General features: G+C 44.1%; 1 protein-coding gene across 5 annotated transcripts in view; it reads left to right on the top strand.

The window, feature by feature from the left end:
- UBE2U (ubiquitin conjugating enzyme E2 U) overlaps window positions 1–22,411 on the top strand; it is a 376,214-nt gene that overhangs the window by 333,767 nt on the left and 20,036 nt on the right. For all 5 annotated transcript variants that reach the window (XM_085602383.1, XM_085602382.1, XM_085602384.1 and 2 more), the window contains one exon: window positions 14,768–14,846. In XM_085602383.1, coding sequence (XP_085458509.1) covers window positions 14,768–14,846 — 79 coding nt within the window. The remainder of the gene's footprint in view (window positions 1–14,767; window positions 14,847–22,411) is intronic.

The raw sequence follows: 22,411 nt of genomic DNA, 5'->3' as shown, positions 1-22,411 counted from the left end.
TTGAGGGTTTACGGCGGCAGGCCGAAGCCCAGGCAGCGGGTAACGATTCGGGGAACTTCCACATATACTGGGAAGATGGTCTCCTTTATAGCGAACTCAAGGCTCCGGTGCATGGATCATCCCGGGCCTTGGTAGTTTCCAAGCGTTACCGAGCCTTCCTTTTGGGATTGGCTCACGAAATACCCTTGGCAGGACACTTGGGACAAGACAAGACCTTTGCTCGACTTGTCCCTCATTTCTACTGGCCTCAGATGAGGATTACGTCCGATACTTTTTGTAGGACGTGTGTAACCTGCCAAGCTAGTGGGAAAACAGGGGTGAACCTGAAGGCTCCCCTGGAACCACTGCCGGTCATTGGCACCCCCTTTGAAAGGGTGGGCATCGACATTGTTGGGCCATTGGATCCACCAACGTCTGCCGGTCACAGGTTTATCCTGGTTCTGGTGGATCATGCCACCCGGTACCCAGAGGCTATCCCTCTGAGGACCATTACTGCACCTGCGGTGGCACGGGCTCTAATGGGAATTTTCACCTGGATGGGATTCCCCAAGGAAGTTGTGTCGGACAGAGGTACCAACTTCATGTCGGCATATATGCAGGCTATGTGGAAAGAGTGTGGAGTCACTTACCGGTTCTCCACCTCTTATCACCCCCAGACCAATGGTCTGGTGGAAAGGTTTAACAAAACCTTAAAGGGCATGATCAGGAGTCTGCCCGAGAGCCTGCGGAGGAAATGGGACGTCCTCCTACCTTGTTTGCTGTTTTCTTACAGGGAGGTACCACAGAAGGGAGTGGGCTTCAGCCCCTTCGAGCTGTTGTACGGACACCCTGTGCGCGGACCTCTCAGCCTGGTGAAGGATGGATGGGAAAAGACTCCCAGAAAACTTCCCCCGGATGTGGTGAGCTACATGCTGGCCTTTCGTAGCCAAATGGCTAGGTTGTGGAAGCAAGCTTCTGAAAACCTAGAAGCCAGCCAGACGGTCATTTAGGAATGTTATGACCGAAATGCTCACCCGGTGGAGCTGGAACCTGGCCAGAAGGTGTGGGTGATGGAACCTGGAGAGCTTAGCGCCCTCCAGGATCGCTGGTCAGGTCCCTTTGAGGTGGTTGAGAAGAAGGGCAAGGTCACCTATGTTGTGGATCTTAAGACCTCCAGACAGCCCCATCGGGTGCTCCATGTTAACCGCCTCAAGCCTCACCAAGAGAGACCCGAGGTCACTTTATTGATGGTGACTGATGGGTCAGAGGAAGAGGAAAGTGAACCTCTTCTTGATATTTTTGCGTCCCAAGAGAAGGATGGGTCGGTGGAGGGAGTGATCCTCTCACCATCCCTAACTCCCGAACAGCGGAGAGACTGCCGCCAAGTTTTGGAGCAGTTTGCTTCCTTGTTCTCGCTTATCATGGGAAGGACTCATCTGTGTACCCATGATGTGGACACAGGGGACAGCCCACCTGTGAAGTCCAAGTCCTACCGACTGTCGGATAAAGTGAAGGCCAGCATCCATGGAGAAGTCACCAAGATGCTAGAGCTGGGAGTGATTGAGCCATCAAGCAGTCCCTGGTCCAGTCCGGTGGTACTGGTACCTAAAGCTGCCCCACCGGGCACTACCCCAGAACTCCGGTTCTGTGTGGATTACAGGGGACTGAACCCTGTGACAAAGACCGATGCTCATCCTATCCCAAGGGCGAAGGAGCTCATTGAGCGGTTGGGAGCTGCCCAATATCTCAGTACCTTTGACCTTACCTCCGGGTACTGGCAGATCTCCCTGACAGATGAAGCAAAGGAAAGGTCAGCCTTCTCCACACCTGAGGGTCACTACCAGTTCTGCGTGATGCTCTTTGGGCTCAAGAACGCCCCTGCCACTTTCCAGCGGCTGGTGAACCAGGTCCTCTCCGGAATGGAGGCCTTTTCGGTTGCGTACCTGGATGACATCGCTGTCTTCAGCAGCAGCTGGGAGGACCATTTGTGTCACCTTCAGGCTGTCCTTCAGGCTTTGCAGCAGGCGGGTCTGACGATCAAGGCCAGTAAGTGCCAGATCGGGCAGGGGTCGGTAGTGTACCTCGGTCACTTGGTGGGTCGGGGCAAGGTGCAACCCCTCCAGGCCAAGATTGAAACCATCATGGCCTGGGAACCCCCCAAGACTCAGACAGAGGTCCGAGCCTTTCTGGGCCTCACTGGCTACTACCGACGCTTCATCAAGGGATACGGTACTATCGTGGCCCCCTTGACTGAGCTCACTTCTAAAAAGCACCCTCGACGGGTAATCTGGACCGAGGGGTGTCAACAAGCCTTTGACACCTTGAAAAAGGCAATGTGTGCGGCACCTGTTCTCAGGGCACCTGACTTCTCCAAGGAGTTCATCGTCCAAACGGATGCGTCAGAGCATGGCATCGGGGCAGTGCTGTCGCAACTTAATGACGAGGGTCTGGACCAACCGGTGGTTTTCCTGTCTAGGAAACTACTCCCCCGGGAACAGAGGTGGAGTGCAATTGAGAGGGAGGCTTTTGCGGTGGTGTGGGCTCTGAAGAAGCTGCGGCCATACCTGTTTGGCTCGCACTTCTTGGTTCAGACCGACCACCGGCCCCTCAGATGGCTGATGCAAATGAGGGGCGAGAATCCCAAGCTATTGAGGTGGTCCATCTCCCTACAGGGAATGGACTTTAGGGTGGAACATCGCCCAGGAGTGGACCACGCCAATGCTGACGGTCTATCCAGGTATTTCTGCCTTAGTGAAGAGGACTCCCAAGGGGTTGGGTAGCTCTCCCCACTTTCAGCTGGCGGGGACGCGTGTTAGACCTGTCAGCCCTTTGGCAGTTCCCTCCTCATTTTTTTTTTTGTCCCTTCCCCTTACCATTTTTTTTCTGTCCACTAACTTTTTTGGGTGTTGATGTAGAGGCTCTGGGCGCCTCATCCTCACTACCTGAGGGAGAGGCGCAAGGTGCTTCGCTGAGGAAAAAGGAAGAGGGAGGTTAAATTCCCAAAATGGTGGTTCCAACTGTCACCTCAGCATCTGGGCCATGACTGCCATGAGAGGTTCCGGAACCTTCTGGGCCCCTCTGGCCAGTCAGGCCCCAGGTGATAAATAGAGGTAGCAGGAGGGCGGCCATTTTAGGATTGGGACGAGCTGTGAGGTAGTCAGGAGTATGGCACCTGTGTGGGGAGGTGGCTGCGCTGGATAGGGGAGTGACAGGTCTTTGGGTCTGCGTGTCTCCAGAGTCAGCTGATACCACCCCCCATCTTCTGACCGGTCCCTGAACACAGCCAAAGACTTTGGGGGTCATCGTTTTCAAGAGCCTCCGAGTAGTCAGAAATCCTGAAGGTCTGGACGTAGGGGAAAATCGCCATCTGGACCTACCTTTCTCTCACCCCTGTCGTGGCCTGGGATTAACTAGTTGAATTGGCCCTAACGACTGTCCACTGACTCTGACTACAGGAGAGGGGCCCGGGGTCTATCGCGTAGAGGTTGGCTGGCTTTCCCATTGGCTCTGGGGTGAACCTTGCCCCCTTAATTCCAGCTCCCCCAGCAGGAGTCCTAGCCTGGAGTACTCACCGCCGCGGCCCCGGGGTTAAGAGATTGCCTGGGGACTCCGTGGTGTGGGCCTGCGAGCAGCCGCCGCGTCACCCAGTTGAGGAGAAGCTGTAGTGGGGAAGTATCGGGACTCCGTGGTGTGGGTCTGCAAGCAGCCGCCGTGTTTCACACAGCTGAGGTGAAATTGCAGTCCGGAAGCCGGGGACGTGACAGGCCGTGAGGCTGCCTCCCTGGTATCACGTGTGAGGGGCCAAAGCGCCGCCCTATTGTCGACGGAAGAGATTCAAGGCCGCGCCCCCGCAAGCTGCGCTGCTTCTGGCGGCTGCGGGCGCGCCTCCCAGAGGACGCGGAGTAGATCAAGTCGGCGCCTGGCCTGCGGAGACTTCCAGGGAGTTAGACCAGCGGACTGTTGGAAGCGGAGGAGCCCCACCAGTCAGGTAGCCCTCGGGGAGGTGGTCTGTGGGTGTGCCCTGTGACTCGTCCCCCCCCCCCTGTAAAGAGATCTTCTTGGTCGCGTGGGGAGCCTCGTCAGACTGGAGGAAGTGAACTCCATCTCAGGATCGGCTGAACTTCTTGAGGGGAGAACACCGTGGATAAACAGTAAGCCGGGCCTATAAGGCAGGGGGGGGAGAACCCATGGGAGTTCAGGGGAGTACGCAGTTACGGACAGGTGATGTCCGGTCATACCTAATTGCCGGTCCCTGGGGGAAGCCAGGTCCTAGGATAATAAAGCTGGTACACTAACATAATCACCCATAAGATTGAAGTCGACGTAGTTGAAGCTTAAGTATAGTGTTGGTAATAGCCGTTTCATCATACCTAGCAACAGCAAGAGTTGATGTAGCATGCCTAAATGTAATGAATTAATGTCTAGTGCTGAAGTAATTAACATGTACACTGCCTAGGGGTCACCGTATGATTGCTAGTCACAGAGAGAGCCCCTAGCTTAGCACCTAAAGGTAATAGAGGGATTATTGGTGAACGTAAGGTCCAAACAGTATAGCCGTTAGGGAAACCATCTATCGAAAGAGCATTGTGTAATCTGTGAGGATTTTAATTTTCCCTCCAGAGCCAAGGCGCAAGGTGGAAACTACATGGAGTGTTTAATTATCTGCTGGGCTAGACTTTGAACAAAAGAACTGTATTGACAGGGAGTGTCTAATTACTTGCTGTGCTAGAATTAAATCAAAGGAACTGTATTGACAAAGGAAATGTTTATCCTGAAATGAAATGTTAATCCTGAAATGAAATGTTTATCCTGAAATGAACTGGAATGTTTATCCTGTGAGGTAATGAAATGTTGAATCTGAAATGTAAAGAAATATTTTGTCCTGAAAGGGGAAATTAAGTATCCCCGTTTGAGAAGACAAGATAAAGAGTTTAAGTAACCTTTAAATTTAAACGGTGTGGTGTCCTTTTTAAGTGGTGTTGCGTTAAATTGTGAGCTGGGTGTGATGCAAGCACAAAGCGCTATGAGGGGATAAAAGCCTGTTGGTCCGAGCCAAGCTACCTTTAGGACGTTAGGTCCAACACCCACACTACTAATCAATAACCTATACTGTTATTAAAGAGGCGTGGGCAGTGCTTCAACATGGTGAATGCCTTCCACTGAGTTCTGCACCAGGGAGATTCTTGAGCGCACTCAGGGAAGGCAACGTACCAGCAAAGATGGGCCGATGGCTCCAGGATAGAGAGCGAGCTTGAAAGGCGCCCAGCACCATAAACAGCTGGTGGATGATACATCAAGATGTTGCCACTGGCTGCAACAAGGAGATAGCGCAAGCAGGGGCTCTCAGTCTGTATACGGCAGGCATTTGAAGTAGGATTGGAGACTTGAGGAGTGTATCGATCCACCCATGTGCCCCTCCCCAGTCAGAGCACAAGTATTAAGGTAATGGTGAGCGGGGCTTGCTGCTCACACAAGAAAATGTGAAGTGCCATTCTGATTTCAAAATCACATCAATAATAGATAATAACATTTATAACAATTCATGCACCGAATCAGGCGCAAGATAACTTTCTGGGAAAGGTTAAGGAAGGTTGTGATTTTGAAAAATGGTTACCTGCCATTAATAAGGGACTTTAACACAATAAATCAAGAAAAGTTAGACAGGTCATCTGGAGAATGGAGTTCAAGTAGAGAGATGTTCCTGGAGGTTACGGACCAACTGCAAGGTCTAAGCATGGAGGATGCCTGGAGGGTCACACACCCTGTGCACCACACAAGCTGAAGGATCAATATAATCTTCCTTGCTAACCAAAACATTGAGATTCTCATCAAGGTGGGAATGGGAACAGTATTGGTTTCTTATATGCCACGTTCTGGATCACACTGAAAGGGTTTATAAACCGACACAGAGGCAAATATTTGGGAGTATATACGGCAGGCTGTGGCCAATAGCGAAGACATCTCAAAAGCCATAGCTGAATAGTGGGAAATAAAGAACTCTGTTGAAGTCTCCCCTGCCACCCTTTGAGATGCATTCTTGGCAGTCGTAAGGGGCTGGTTATAGCAAAAGCAACCTCAAGAGAGAGAGGCGTGATGCGGGCTCCAATAGAGACTGACCTTAAAATGGCAGAAGAGAAGCACAAACAGTCAGGGGGAAAAAGGGCACATTTGAATACACTTACTAATATTAAGGGGTACACTTCGAACAATGCAATCAATAAAGTAAAAAGATGTATTTTTTATATTAAAAAGAAGGTTAAGGAGATGGTTGACAAATTTCACTGCCACTTATCTAACAAGCTTGAATATAAAAACTAATAGGGAAAGCACTCTAAGCCTGAAATCAACCGGTGCAAATGTGATACATAAAAGCAGGACAAAAGAAGAAATATTTAAAATATTTGAAGCAAAACTGTATTCTAAAGAAGGGGTGATAGGGATGTAGAGTATTTTCAAGAGGACGTCGCTCCCCCACATCTTAGCAGAACAAGAAGAGGATTATAGAAGAAGAAATAATGAATCTGCAATTAAAACCTTTAAGACCCAGGACCAGAAGGCATCCGTGGTGAGTTCTACAAAACATTATGAAGTCAAAGTAACTCCCCTCTTTAAAAGATCATTTTACCTGGACAACAGGGAGGATCACACCAAGTATAAAAGAGGCCACAATCATGGTAATTACCAAACCAGGAGAAGACCATGCCAAATGTACAAGATGCAGGCTCATCACACTGTTAAATCTAGAGGTTAAAATCTATATGAAGGTCATGGTTTTGGGACCTGCTCCACTTGTCCCCAGACTGATACACAAAGTCTAGTCAAGTTTCATTATTGGAAGACATACTTTTGGCAATGTTCAAAGGCTAGCCCTCCTTGTTGAAAAGTGGCGGCGCAAAAACCTAAATACATTTCTTGTAGCACTAAATGCTGATAAAGCCTCCAACAGGGTGGTTATGACTTTATGAATTTTGTAATCACAGATTCTTATAGATACTTCTATCTGTAGATTCCTCAAGACTGGATCTGGAAAATCTTCAGTAGTACTCTTGCATGCCAGTAGATGGTGTTGAGTGGCTGCGCACAGATTTCATTTCGCTCCAGAAGTGATGTGTGGAATCATATATAACTACCACCCATGCACATGCTGACATTAGTTTCTTTCTTTCCACACCACCATATATGGATCCGGAGCTACCCCTTTGTCTCACTGACCCTGAAAAAAAACCAAATCTGAAAACCAGTGTGCTAGGGAAAATGTCATCCTGTAAAACTACAGGGTTCAAGCCTTATAGAGATGGTTGCAAACAAATGTCTGTAACATATCCCCATCAGGTTTGCTTGTGGTGCTTGGAACTTGACTCCACGGCCTGCAGCGATTACACGGCCTGCAGCGACTACGCCTTGATGAATCCCAAGGCCATCTGCGAACATGAAGCCAAACTCTATGTCGCCAAGCACTGGAAAAATCCATGCCATGACCGGTCGTGTTAAGGTAAAAGGTCAAACCAATATTGAGCAATTACATCCATCTATTAAAGCTAGTACATACACCCTTCTTCAGCCCTGTGTATAACCCTGTTCCAGACCTCTGGTAAGCAGGCAAATTACACTATGCCATCTCCTGGCTCCGGCTGATCCCGATTTACTTTAACTCAGCACCCCATGCCAGGAAGCCCTCAGCAAGCAAAGTGACCCGACATGCATTTCCTATGATTCCACAGGACCAGGAATCGACGCACTTGGAAACATTTGGGAAATGTATGTTTGAATCTACTAGTATGGCCCTACACTCTGTAAATACCAGCTGCCTCTTGGGATGTGCTACCCACTCTCTTTTGGATTGTGTTGCTGAAATCATGCCCGGTGTTCTGGCAGATTTGTGTCCCCATTTCACATGAGCTGTGCAAGATGGCTGTAATGCAGCTAAATTTAGTATTCAATATGGTTTAGGCACCACGAATTACCTCAGTACGGCAATTGGCACCAGTGTGGCTATTAGACGACATACATGGATGAGGTCCACAGGCTTTACCGGCGAAGTCCAGTCCACCTTAATGGACATGCCCTTTGATGGATCCCACCTCTTTGGGAAAATAGGTGGATTCTGTCCTCAAACGCTTTAGAAAGGTCACGGCACGCTCTTGCATCTGGCTGTTTATTCAAATCAGCCACACCACCAATTTCGTCCACTCCGTGGCTATGGTAGGGATTTCTAAACTGAATATCAAATGGGAGGCCAAGTACCGCTGGTAATTTTGACTCTATTCTGTATATGGTTTGTTGAATCTTATGGGTTAAGGTCCATGAGGTTAGGATTGGTGTCTGTATTAGAAAAAGGTGAAACTTCTTTATTGTCGGATTAAAGACAATGTACTAAGAATGTATAACTAGTAGTTATGTTCTATATTGGAGGATAAGTTCAATTGCGCTGTGCACACCGAGTCCAAGTTACCAGTGGTACTTGGCCTCCCATTTGATATTTAGTGTGGCAGCATACGATTCAGTGTGGCATGCATCTTGTATTGATTGTGTTTATAAGCAGTGCAGGTTGATAATACAAGTGTTCAGAATGCACACATACAAGGGCTTCCAATACTGCCATCAGATACGGCCAGTCCAGCAAGCTCTACAGCTTTTGTGGCCATGGCTGTGACACCCACAGGGCATGTCAGCCAGCGTACATCCCAGTCTTCCACCCCGCCACCTGACACAGCCTCTAAAAGTCTTGAATATGTCCTTCACAGTACACAGCCACCCTGTTGGAGGCAAGATCCAGTACTTTGCACCAGGATAGTAGTTGATGACTTCGGACAAGAGAGTCCTACAGATTGTGCAGCGGGTTATGGCCTATCATTCATTGCTGCCCTGTTGCATCTTCCACCATCTCCAGAAAGCTGAAGGAGGACCATTTATCCCATTTTCAGCAGAAAGAGCGGGCCCTTCTGGCTGTGCGGGCATTCTGAATGCGCTGCAATTTCTTTTGGAGTTTTTGTGTGGGGCCGTCATAGAGTGCTTTGCCGTAGTCGAACTTGCTGCTGCTGAGTGTAGGTGGATAATCTGGCGTTAATTTGGCGTTCATAGAGAGCGAGAGTTGAGGATGATGCTGAGGTTGCCTGCATATTCGGTGAGTGTAGGGGGGTTCCAAGTGCTGCTGGCCGGCAAGAATTGTCCAATGCTGAGGAAGTGGGGCCCAGGATGAGGACTTCGGTTTTGTCGGAGTTGAGTATGAGGCGGATCTCCTTCATCCAGGCAGCTACTATTGCCTTCATCACATCATGGAAGTTGCTCTTAGCGGTTGTAGGTTTGTCGGTGAGGGAAAGGATATGCTGTGTGTCGGCGTTGTAGAGGATGCCCTGCCAGAAGTAGGTTGTGATTCTTATTCTCACTACCTTCTGGTGTCAAATAAGGACAGAGACCTTCATCCTGTTTTACACATATGTTGTCTCAATGTCTTCCTGCAGAAGGACAAATTCAAGAAGATTGCCCTGGCCCAGGTCATGTCTGCCCTCGAGCTTATAGACTGGATGGTAGCATTGGACCTACAGGATGCTTGTTTTCACATCCCTGTCCTGCAGGCCCACAAACTCTATCTGCAGTTCGTGGTGGGGCAGAGGCACTTCTAGTTTGCTGTGCTCCCCTTTGGCCTCATCAGTGCCCCTTGGGTGTTCACAAAAAAGATGGTGGTGGTGCAGGGCCTCTTCAGAGGTACAGGGTACCAGTCTACCCCTACCTCGATGCCTGGTTGTTAAAGGCGGGCTCCGCCCCAGGCTGTCGTCACCCATCTCAAGACTAAGGCGTACCTTCTGACATAATTGGGATTCACTATCAACAGTCGGAAGTCAGAGCTGACTCCTTCTCAAAGGTCCTCCCTTTACTGGAGCCATTCCGGACACAGTGATGTTTCATGCCTTCCCCAGAATGGAGAGTCCAGTATATTAAGGCTATGATCACAATGTCTTCGCCTCTGTCTTGGATCTCAGTGAGGATGACTCTGAGGCTGTTGGGACAGATGGCCTCTTGGTCAAGCTTCCCAGGTTGTGTATATGGGTCCTGCAGCTGGATTTGAAGTCCCTGTGGGTACAGCAATAGGAGGACCTCTCTGATTACTTCCAGATTTCATAGGACGCTACAAACAATCTGCAGTAGTGATTGCTGGACTGTGATTGGGCCAGCAGCAGACCCATATCCCGGACAACACCAATGCCATGTGTTACTGCAACAAGCGGGGTGGGGTGGGGTCATGGACCCAGTGCCAGGAGGCATTGCAACTCTGGATGTGGGTGGAATACCAAGATATTTTCATAGTGGTACATCTCTTAGCGGGTTCTTTAAAAACTAAGATGGACAAACTCAGCCACTCAGAGGTGATGCAAGGTCTCTTCTGTGAAAGGGGAGAACTTTGGCTAAATCATTTTGCCACCTCTAAAAACGCAATATGTCTGCACTTTTGCATTTTGGAGTTTCCAAGGCATCGCTCTCTCTCTCTCTCTCTCTCTCTCTCTCTCTCTCTGAACATCTGTCATCCGATCAGGCAGCCCCTTCAGAATGATCTTCTGTCACAGAGGCAGGGCAAGGACCTATCCTGAGCAGTCTCCACCTTTATGCTTGGAGATTGAGTGGCGCCAGTTGACTGCTATTGACCTACCTTACAAGGCTGTCAATGTCAGCTTAACAAAAACAGTATACACCTGCCATTGGGATACATTTGTGAGGTGAAGTACTGACTGCCAGATTGACCCATTGCACACCATGCTGCCCGACGTGTTGTTATTTGCATTATCTTTAACCCAGCAAAGCATTGCTTTGGGCAATCAAAAAGGTGCCGGTTGGCTCCTTCGGGTTTCGTGTGATGCCAGATCAGCCCTCTTTATTTTAGTCATCTGTTGTGATACTTTTCTTGAAATATTTACAGAATATGTTTCCACCTTCTTCGTTCATTATGCCCCAGTTGGACTAGAATTTGGTCCTTACTTTCCTTATGTGCACTCCTTATGAACTGCTGCATAGATGTCCCCTTTTGTTCTTGACCCTCAAGATAGTCTTTCATGTCATCATAACATCAGCACAGAGGGTGAGTGAGTAACAACCCACTCTCTTGGTGGATCTGCTACGCATTGGTGAAGAAGCAACCTTTAGAAGGTTTGCTAGTTCATTCCACCAGAACTTAGGATTTTACCACTGCTTTAGCACGTGGAGTGCCTGTTTGGATATTTTCCAGGCTGCAATGTGGGCATCCCTACATGCATTCACAAGGCACTACTGCTTGGTCCTGCAGAATGTTTTGATTTGAGCCAGTGCACAAACTCACTACCTTGGAGGCACTGATGATTTTGTATCTGTTCAAAAGGTGAAGAGTCTGCACTGAGAAGTATTTTTCTGAAGACCAAGATACTTACCTTCAATAACACTTTTTCTAGTAAATACTCTAACTGCAGATTCCTCACTCCCATCCACCTTCTTCTTGACTCTTTTGCACCTAAAAAGCTTCCAGTTCTAGAGATCTGCACACTGGTCCAAACCAATCTGTTATTCCGTTCAGAGTATGCCTTGAAAGCAACCAATGTCAGCGCACATGGGTGACGTTCATATACAACTATACATGTCACTTCCAGAGAGGAACCAAGTTGATGCGGAGCTACACAGCAGCTGTTCGCACATAGGGACACTGTTGAAGATTTTCCGTATCCAGTCCGAGGCCTAGGAAATACTCAAAAGGTGAGGAATCTGTGGTTAGATACAAGAAATAGCTTTACTGACAGTAAGTAACTTGTTCATTCACCCTAGGTGACCAATTACAAATATGGCATTGGCTAGCTTTTTTGCCTCCAAGGCAAGAGTGACAATAGACAGAGCGAGATTGACAACCTTGTACTTGGCTATAGGAAAAAGACAGGTATGACCTTTGTCACTCCCTACCATATTGTTGATGGAAATTCTTAATACAGCCAAGCCTCAGGCTACAAAATAATATAGCAAAACTGAGAGTGGCTTAAAGAAATGGCATAACCTGAAGTATCTTGGCTGGGCTGTGTAGCAGCGATCAAAATGTAACATAATACCCAGGCTGCAGTACTCCAGATTTACAAACTGGAGAAGGGTACATGCCGGTTGATTGTGGATATGTTTACTGCTGGGCGAATTAGATCTTTCATTCACTATAAGAAAACATGCACTCTACCAGAAAGATTGTGATAACAACAAATTATACAATGGATACTCCAACCAGGGCTAGTAAGGCAGCAGAAAGAGCACTGACAATAGGAGGGAAGCTCCTCACCTCGTACCATGGAACCAGTAGATGGGTCGTTATACATTTTTCAGCTCCCACACTAAGGAGGAACCATGAAAGTATAGGTCCAGCTCTGAAAGAGACTAACAAATGGAATCCTCAGTGGAGAGATGGAGAAACCCTTTGGAAGGACATATTTAAGAACAGCCTAAGATCAGTCCAACATAGAGAATCAGAGCTGAAAATTACAACTGGATGGTCCATTCCCAGTGGCAGTTGGTAGTGGGGGCGGAGGGGAAGTGTGGGCGAGAAAATGTAAAAAGAAAGAAAACTTGCCTGCATTGCAACGTTGTAATTGGTCTGAGTGCCTTGGTTCGGCTATGGTAGGGATTTCTAAACTGAATAACAAATGAGAGGCCAAGTACCGCTGGTAACTTTGACTCAGTGTGCACATCGTAAGTAAATGTAGCCTACAAAATGGAACACATCTACTAGTTATACATTCTTGGTACATTGTCTTTCTTCTGACAATGAAGTAGTTTTGTGAAACACAAAGAGAGGGACTGGGGCTTAACAGGTCCAGCATACGCGCCCCTAAATGTCAGTAGAAAGAAAAAGGGTATGTCGTTCCTAATGGTGGCAGGATGATGGGATGCAATGGGGGAAAAGGGGGTTTGCCAGATGTAAAAAGAAGTAGAGGGGGAGTAGTTCCTTTAGGAGCAAGGGCCCTCACACCCCCTAAGATGTGTCCTGCTTCATCATCGACTAGCTCTTTGGTGGGATGGCGCTGCATTGCCCAACGGGCCCTGCGAGGAGGCTCTTTGCCGGAGGTCTTTTCTTTTTGCCAATGTGAGATGGAAGGGGTGGAGGGGCATATGTGTTGGAAGTAGTATGAGTAGAGGTGGAGACGAGTGTTGTGAAAAATAAAAATAGCTACCTTCCGGAGCACTGTGGTGTCTGTTTCAGTGTTTGGCAAATTCTTTAATGACAGTGAAGAGTTCTTTGCTTTTGTGTGCGTTGGTGTTGATTCGTTCCTGGTTGGCAGTTTTATTAGTGCTTCTGAAAACTGCGTGGTCTGCCGAAGTCTTGCTGCTCCTCCATCTTCTTTCGAGCCATCTCCAGGTGCACCTGGACTCTTGGAGGGCGAGGGAGAACCAGCTGGTTTTCCCATAAGGCTGCTTATGTTATGTTACAGTGATTTATAGCGCGCACGGCTACTCATGAGTGTCCTGGGGTGGAAAACCAATGTTAAAAAACTGTAAGGAGCTGAGAGAGATTACCGATTAAATAAACAGCAGGGTTTTTAGTCTTTTCTTGAACAGGCAGGGGTCATGAGTGCTGCGCAGTTCGAGGGGGAGAGAATTCCAAGCTTCGACCGCTTTGTAGAATAGAGAGCCGCCTCCAATTCTTACCAACTGAAAGCGAGGGATCGATGCTAGGCACAGTGGGCGCAGTGGTGTTCAGTGGGTTTGGTGAAGATGCAGTGGTGGACTGTCCAATATAGTTCAGATATGTGGCTGACGGAGATGTAGTTGCTTACGGATATGATGGGGTTGAGTGTGTGTCCTGCTGAGTGGTTTAGGGAGGAAACCAGTTGTTTAAATTCAATGGTGTGGAAGTTCTCCAGTAAGGATGAGGTTGTCCATGTGGAAATTAAAGTTGCCGAAGAGGGTGTAATCCATTGAGGCGAGATTGTGGTGTGCGATTAAGTAATTTATGGATTTGTTGAAGGGGGACGGGGTCCAGTAGGTCTGTAGACGAGGGTGCCGCAGAGGGCAGCACATCTCTTCACATTTAGTGGGCCTGACAAAAAATAGTGACATATTGGAAGGAAGTTGTTGCCTCTATTAGAGAAATGATGGGTTTGCCATACGCACTGCTGCAGCTGTTTCAATTATGTTTGTGCCCCTTGAATTGAGAGGCAGTTGCTCGGGGTACCTGGAAATTGATACGCCAACTATTAGTCATTTCTAAACTTGCACTGGTCAGATACTGAAAACAACCCATTAGCTCAGTATGCACACATGGTATTGGAGAATCTGTGAGACCGTGCAGTCAAAAGACTGCCTGCGTATTCCAACGAAGCAAGAGACAGTTTCCTGACTATGCTTCACCTGGTACTCCACTATTTGGGTAAGAAACAGGGGAAGATGACATGTGCCTCTCAAGCTCAGAGCCCTTGGGATATGTGACTGATAAGGACTGAATTTTAAGTAACGTGGATGAGTGTTCAGTGAAAGACAAATTTGACTAAGAAAGATGATGACTTTGAGAATGTACAAAACTGCACGATCATCAGTGGTTTGAGAGGAATACATAAATGTTTTGATTTACCTTCTTGATTTTTTCTGCTTTTCATTTTAACTGCAATAATACTGTGGCATTCAATAGGTATTTTATTGAGAACAATAGATACTTATGTGACGCCCTTTTTATTTTGTTTTAAAGATTGCACTCAACACAGACTGATGTAAAGTCACTTGTGGTAGAATATCAATAAAGAGTATTTCCAAAAAGATTACGTTCATGGACATATTTTAACTTTAATATTTTCAACAGTATTGCAGGATCCAATGATGGACAACCACGACTTAAAGAAAAATAAGTACATTGAACCAGACCCACATGAAATGCAAGAGTAAGAGAAAGGACATTAACTCATGTATAAATTAGTCTTGAAGATTTGAATTACTTTACTATTTGCATAGATGATTTACACGCAAACATTTAAACAAAAGGAATAAAATGTCTCTGTGATTCAAATGGTGTGTCTAAAATAGTATCTCAACATTTTAATTTTATGCGTGAAACCATTTAAAATGTTTTGCCTTGAAATATATGTGTAAGGGGATATTTAAAAGTTAATTTATAAAGTGTTATGTATGTGTATTCTATGTTTTTCAGGTATGCTGAAATTTTGTTAATTATTTATTTATTAATTTTGGGGCGGGGGTTTTAAAGCCCTACTAACTGCCCGATGTAGGCATGAGACCTCTGTTGTATGGGTACAAATCAGAGGGAGTGGCAATTTGCATTAAATTACATTTGCCAAACTAGTCATATAGAAGCAGTTGATAATTTGGCAGAGGTTGGACAATACATGTATATGACATACAGTCAAATATGTACCCAACCAGATGTCAAGAGACAAAGCTGGTCTTAGGTGACTAGCCAGGAAGGGATTAGTTTCAAACTGAAGAGGACTGTTGTGCACCATAAATAATTATACAAATGCCAGAGTAAACAAGGTAGTCTTTTAGGATCTTCTGAATTTGAGGTGGTTGATTTTCAGTGTTAAATGTAGAAGTAGGGTGTTCTGAAGGAAGGAGGCCTTAGAAGAGAGAACTTCTTCCGTTTTGTCCAAAGATAATGATCAAGAAAAATTTGTAACAGTATTTTATTAATCATGTGTATATGTACATGACAAAGGGAGATTTTACATCTACATTCATAACACCAGGTCACCTATAAAGTTCAAATGCTGATTTAAAGCATAGCTTAGTTGAAAAACAAAATGAATGTCAACAAAATAGACAAAATATTATAATCAAATTCAAGCACAGGAGTCAACAGTTTGGTATTAGTTATTGCCCAAGACGTAAATACTAATAGAGTGTTTATAAAGAAAGGTCCGTGAGATGTTGGATCCCAAACCTTGTATTTTAAAAATTGTGGTGAGGAGTATGAAGCTTCACACTGATTGGGGGTGGCTTAGTGACATATACTTACAGGGATAGTGTATGAAGCAGTGTTGTTCATTTGTTTTGTCATGTTTTGTAATGAAATGTGGTAAGGGCTCCGTGAGATGTCGGGACCTTTTTGTTAACAATACTAATCTTAGTTTTAAGCCTTCGTTTTCATATCTAGGGGTCACGTTCTCACAAAGTGGGTCATGGAATGTTGCTAGTGGAAGGGATTAGTTTCAAACTGAAGAGGACTGTTGTGCACCATAAATAATTATACAAATGCCAGAGTAAACAAGGTAGTCTTTTAGGATCTTCTGAATTTGAGGTGGTTGATTTTCAGTGCTAAATGTAGAAGTAGGGTGTTCTGAAGGAAGGAGACCTTAGCGTGATCTAATCTGAAGTATAGACCTTTGCAAGGTAGCACAGTGAGTGGATATGGCATGCCTTTTGTACGAGGTAAACGTGTTTTAAAGGTCTCTCTCTCATTTAGTGGGGCCAGATAAAGGGGTTCAAGGCTGGTATGATGTGACTAACTACATTTCTAAATCTCACAATACAATGGCCATGTCTCTTGGAACTGATCTTTAAAAAGGGCCGCTTACAAACAAATTTAAACTTCAGTTCAGTTTTTGCCTGAAGTCAGTAAGTGAGAGTGCCTTTCTTAGGTTGGTCTAGAGATCCTCGTAAAGCAGTAGAAACTTAACTGTAAAGTATTGACCACCCTAAATTTGGTATCTATCATGGAAACGTTTATGATTTCCTGTGAAGATTCCCGGCAGAAAATATCCTTGAGCTTAAAAGGTAAATAATCAGTTTTCAGATGGTTGAGACACTTGAATGCCAAGCAGCCAGCCTTGAACTAAATAAGGCATGGAGTCATCTGCTCAGCTCAGTGATGGCTCTAGGGGCTGCATTTTTAGCTACCTTCAATTAGTCGAGTAGAAAAGCCAGAAGAGACCAGCATATAGTGCATAACAGTAATTCACTCTTGAATTTATTATAGCTACCTCGACGAGCACATATTTCCAAATGAGAGCAAAGTCAGAATGGGTCAGATTTTTTTTATTTTCTAGTGCCACTCGAACGCATCAATTTAATTTTTAAGATGCATATGCGTCAAAGGTTACAACCAGAACCTAAAAGGTAGGTTGTAAATTCATGCCAAAAATCTTATGGGAGCTTAGAAAGAAGAGAGAACTTCTTCCGTTTTGTCCAAAGATAATGATCAAGAAAAATTTGTAACAGTATTTTATTAATCATGTGTATATGTACATGACAAAGGGAGATTTTACATCTACATTCATAACACCAGGTCACCTATAAAGTTCAAATGCTGATTTAAAGCATAGCTTAGTTGAAAAACAAAATGAATGTCAACAAAATAGACAAAATATTATAATCAAATTCAAGCACAGGAGTAAACAGTTTGGTATTAGTTATTGCCCAAGACGTAAATACTAATAGAGTGTTTATAAAGAAAGGTACAGCACGCTGGGACTTCCGAACCAATATATATATATACCTCCATCTTACTATGTGACTCTTGTATTAAAATTTGTTGTAAAGCGCTCCGATACCCTCGGGTCTGGCCAGCGCTATATAAAACTCCTAAAATAAATAAAATAAATCATAATTTTGATTACTTGAATATGTCCCCAAAATGATAGGTTTGGGTTTTTCATCTATGGAAATTATGGTTCATTTGATGGATTCATAGATTAAGGTTGTCAGGAATAATTTTGACTAAATCTGTGTTTGATTGTATACCCAGTTATCTAAAATCATAGTTTGCTATTAGCTTTAATGGGGAAATAAAACTTGGGATAGTCTCGAGCTTCATCAGGCATCGAAAAACAATAAAATGTTACTAGACCTGCTGTTCAAGTGACTCAAATCATCTGCTCAACCTAACTGTAATGCACTTGACCCATAAACTAGTCTAAAATTGTGTGATCCTAGGCAAATATTTTATCTCACAGTGTCACATTTTTCTTCAATTATAACATGACAGCGCCTTCAAACATGTAAGTTCAGCATGTCTGATGTGCAAAAACTCTTTTCTTTGATTTAGTTGGCTAAACCTTTACGCCATGTACAATAAACACTTAGTCCACGTTAGGTACACGTGATCTCTGACTTACCTCTTAGTTCACTGATAGCACTGTCATTAGGAAGGAAGGCAGGAGTGTTTCTCAGTTCATGTTTTAAAACTCTTACTTTTAATAAATGTATACTAAAGTACCATGGTTATGCACTGTCCTTTACAGACTGTGCATTTCCTTGAAATGGCCACAAATCTTCCCAATGACATGTAGTTTTAGTGATAAAACTATATAGCATAAAAACAATTTGTGGACTTCTGGTTTCAGCAAATATTCATCATGTACACATCACCAATTAAAGTTTTTTTATTTGTTTTGATCCTATTAAAATCTTTGTTTCCAACAAAACTTTAACCTTTTTTTTAAGTGCTTTCTGAACTACTGAAATATATTTTGGAAAACAGTTAATTTGCAAGCAATTCAAATGTTGTGTGTTAGAAACAAAATGATATAATACAGCTGTTCATTTTACTCTGCCTGTAACCCATCACAGTTGTCAGACAGCTCACTTTACTTTTGTTTCTCTGACTTCAAAGTTAGAGGATTATGTAAAGACCAATCTCCAGGATAATAAAAGCAGCAATGTATACGAAGACATAAATTGACATTAGACCTTTGTCTTTCAACTACAGCAAAGTGACAAGATAAAAACAATATTTAAAGCCATCTTTATTTCTCATCCACTTCCAGGACACCTATTCTTTTTCAGAAGCTCTCTTGCCAGACCGGGACAGTAGGCCCTAAATATGGTTCACCCTGGTAAAATCTAACTCACTGTAGGGAGTGGGCAAGTAGATTTTGTGAGGCCTAGTTCATCTAATTGTTATTATATCTCAATATACTAGCACATATCTCTGCAAGAGACATGAGGGAACGTAATGAAGTTTCAGGTTCTTTCACCATTATTGTGACATTGTCCATGTAAGGAAGTGCTGTTGATCTGATAGGTATGCCCCACATGTCACTTGTTCTTGAGGGATTTTATTGAGCAATTTTGATATACAGCTGTCACCCAGATTACTTTTCTAAGGGATTGTAAGGAGAAAGTACCTCTCCACTCAATCAAAAGCTTTCTTTGGATCAGAGGAGAAGGCCAGCTTTGGGTTGTCGTAATGTTTTGTCATCCACAGCAGGTGGGAAAGAGTGTAACAACGGTGTCTAGAGTTCCTTCCAGGGATGAAATTGACTTGTAATTCATGAATCAGTAATGGAATGACCTTGCGGAGCCTGGTTACTTGTGAGTTCAGGAATTCGAAACTCATTAAGTAATTATTCTTCCCTCTACGTGTTCGTGTCCACTGTCCCAGACTTGTACAGTTTTTATATAAATTTGCGAAAGTTTTTACAATGATTTGGGTGTGTATGTGGAGATTGAACTCTTTTTTTTTAATTGTGTGGCTAAGAGCCTGTCCCCTTTCTCACCATGTTCATAGTGTCAATAATATAATTTATGTAGGGAGTAGTCTTCTATTTTATCAGTGAAAAGTGTGTTTAGGGCAAATCTTCCCTTCTGTTTTTTGTCTTAATCTCTCTCTCTCTAGTGTGGTGGACATTGCATTATTGAGTAAGATTTGTTATACAATGTTCAAGGTCTACTTGCTTTAGTTTTACTTTTGTGCATGCTATAGCGCTCTCCCTCATCAGAGTCCCTCTTACAGTTGATTTACCAGCACTATATCTGCTGTGAAGTTACAGTTCCTTTGTTATAATCTACATATTGTTTCATGTGGGAGCACTGCTGTTTCTTTTCTTCTGGTAGCTTAAATTTAGATTCATTCATGTGCCACGTTTTCATAAATGCAATAGTTTGTCCATTGTTTATCTCTAATATTACGCCCTCATGGTCTGATAACCCAGGTTGAAGAATTTCCCATTAGAAAATCCTGCTGATTAAAGTAATCGAAGTCAGGAAGTAATTGACCCTGCAACTCACACAATGTATAAAACAGATTAAAGTAAAGTTTTATTCTCTCTTGTGTTGTAGACACCACTATCCATTAGGGCATGGTGCTGTATGATATCATGTAGCAGTGATCTATCTGAAGAGCTGCACCTGTCAGAGGAGCCTGTCCCTTCTACTATGTGATATAGTGCTAGATCCAAGTCTCCTCTTATAGTTGTACAGGTTTTGCCATATTTCATGAAAAGCAGATTTAGGGCAGTACAGAAAAGGATCCTACAGAAATTAGGTGCCTATACAGGACCAATAATCAATACTTCATTTGCTATTTTCACCTAATCAAAGTATACCTGCCCTGCAGATATTGCCACGGTTTCAATACCTGGACTGTTAGATATTTATTAAAAAGCTTAGCCACTCCGCGAGATATCAACAGAAAGCCACAACGAGCCTGAAACACAGTAGTGGAGCCTTTTTTGGTCTTAACTTACAACTATCATCCACAAAAGAGACTTAAGCTCTGTAAAATATACATTGCAATCTGTGTAGTGAAAGTGACAGCCTTGTATCTTGCATCAAAAACCTAAGCAGCCTAGCGCTTGTTCTGAGTTTTCTAAGAAAATGTACCACAACCTCTGGCATAGCCTGTGTAATTTCTTGGAACTCTTGCCTGATTCATTCTTGTGATGAGCACTTGTGAGTTGTGTACTCTTTCACCACAGACCCTCTATAAAGACTCAATATTTTGTAACTTTTACACGGTTTCCGTAAAGGTACATTAATTCCTACAATTTTTAATGTTAAACATTAAATCAATTGATTCTAATTGTAAATGTTTAATACTTTTATTTTGCTCCGTTTTCGTTTTTTTTTTAGATGTTATTGCTATTTAGTAATACATGATTACTACTGTATTCTTCTAACTGTATTGCATTGTTAACACTTTAGCTCCTCTTTACATATCAATAGTCATTGACTAGCACCATGCCACACCCAAAGACCCTCTAGACCAGTGGTCTTCAAACTTTCTTATTCCGCGTCCCCCCCAATGTAGAAAAAAAAATCGCCGCCCCCCGCCTCATTCTATTAAACCATCAATGTTTAAATATGTCTAGACTTATTTAAACATTGCAGCTAAGTTCTGTCACTGTTTTACAAATGCAAATAAACACATGATTTCCAAACATACTATTCTGGTGAGGCAGGCCTTACTAATGTAACAGTATCCACAGTGTGATTATTCGAAATGGTAGTGGGTGTTTTGGAGAACATTTCGAGTTCCTTCCCTTTTGACACCTTCTCCCAGCCAGGATTTAAATGAAAAAGGAAGTTAATGATGGCCCATTACAGACGTGTTTATGCCTGCTCATTTTTTAGGCTGAAAACAAAGCATAATGTTTATTCTGGCCAGAGCCTGGTGCCCCCCCTGAGATCACTTGAGGCCCCCCAAGGGGGGCCCGTCCCCCAGTTTGAAGACCTCTGCTCTAGACTATTGCAGTATTCTTGCATCTATCATTCACTATTTTGACACATTTTTTAAGATTGGCAGGCCTTCCATCCTCTCAAAGAAGAATCCAACCCCCACGAGGCTGTCTTTCTGCCCAATGCAAAATTATTAATTACCAACTTCAAAAACTTTGTGAGCTCCCTGAACCCACACCCTTTTCCACCATCCCTGATTCCTCACCTAGGCCCACATGTATGAAAGTTTGAAATAGCGAGTTCCTAATTGTGATTGAGTTTCATTCTTGATTTCCAGTGGGTCGCAAATATACCTACCTCATGAATATTAATGAGGTAGTTCTTGGTTTGTGACCCATTGGGAATCGATAAATCACAGGGATGGTGCCCTGGTGGGATCAGCAGACCACCATGTCTGTGATTGTTTTTATTAATGCAGCCCGTTTTCCTGAAAAGAAAACAGGGTGCATTTCGAAAACAAAAATGAAGACCATTCTTTTCATTTTGTAAGAGCAGACAGGACCACTGCCTGCTCTTAAAAAATGCTTTTACAAACAGTTGTCAATGGGTTGCCACCAAATTGAATTTGGTAGCAAAATGCGAATGTTCTGCAACCGCATTTTGGTCGCAAAACATTCATACATTCCACTGCAATTCAGTATTTGGAAGGGATGCCCTCAACACGCACCTAACACTGAATCACAAACCCAAATTGCGATTCGGCAACAGGTAACCAAATCACTATTTGGGTTTGGTACATGCCAAAATGCCTTTTTGCGTTAGCATACATGTAGGCTCTAATGAGCTATATGTCTGCTTCCATAGTGAACTGATTTACAAAGCAGGAAATATGGTTTACCCACATTTGAGTGCTTCTACATGCTCCCTTTGCACCTGTTACCACCCTAACCTTGACAATATTAAACATTTTGGGCCTGGTTCATAAAGGCATTTTCAGCTGAATAAAAGGATTCCTAGCAGGAATAAATGGGTTTACTACTGTGACTTTCTCCATCATGTGTGTGGAGAAATCAGTAGTAGTAATTCACAGAAA

Source organism: Triturus cristatus, chromosome 4_2, assembly GCF_964204655.1.
Source record: "Triturus cristatus chromosome 4_2, aTriCri1.1, whole genome shotgun sequence".
NCBI lineage: Eukaryota > Metazoa > Chordata > Amphibia > Caudata > Salamandridae > Triturus > Triturus cristatus.
The sequence above is the reverse complement of the archived record's forward strand: the minus strand, read 5'-3'. Positions and strand labels throughout refer to the sequence as shown.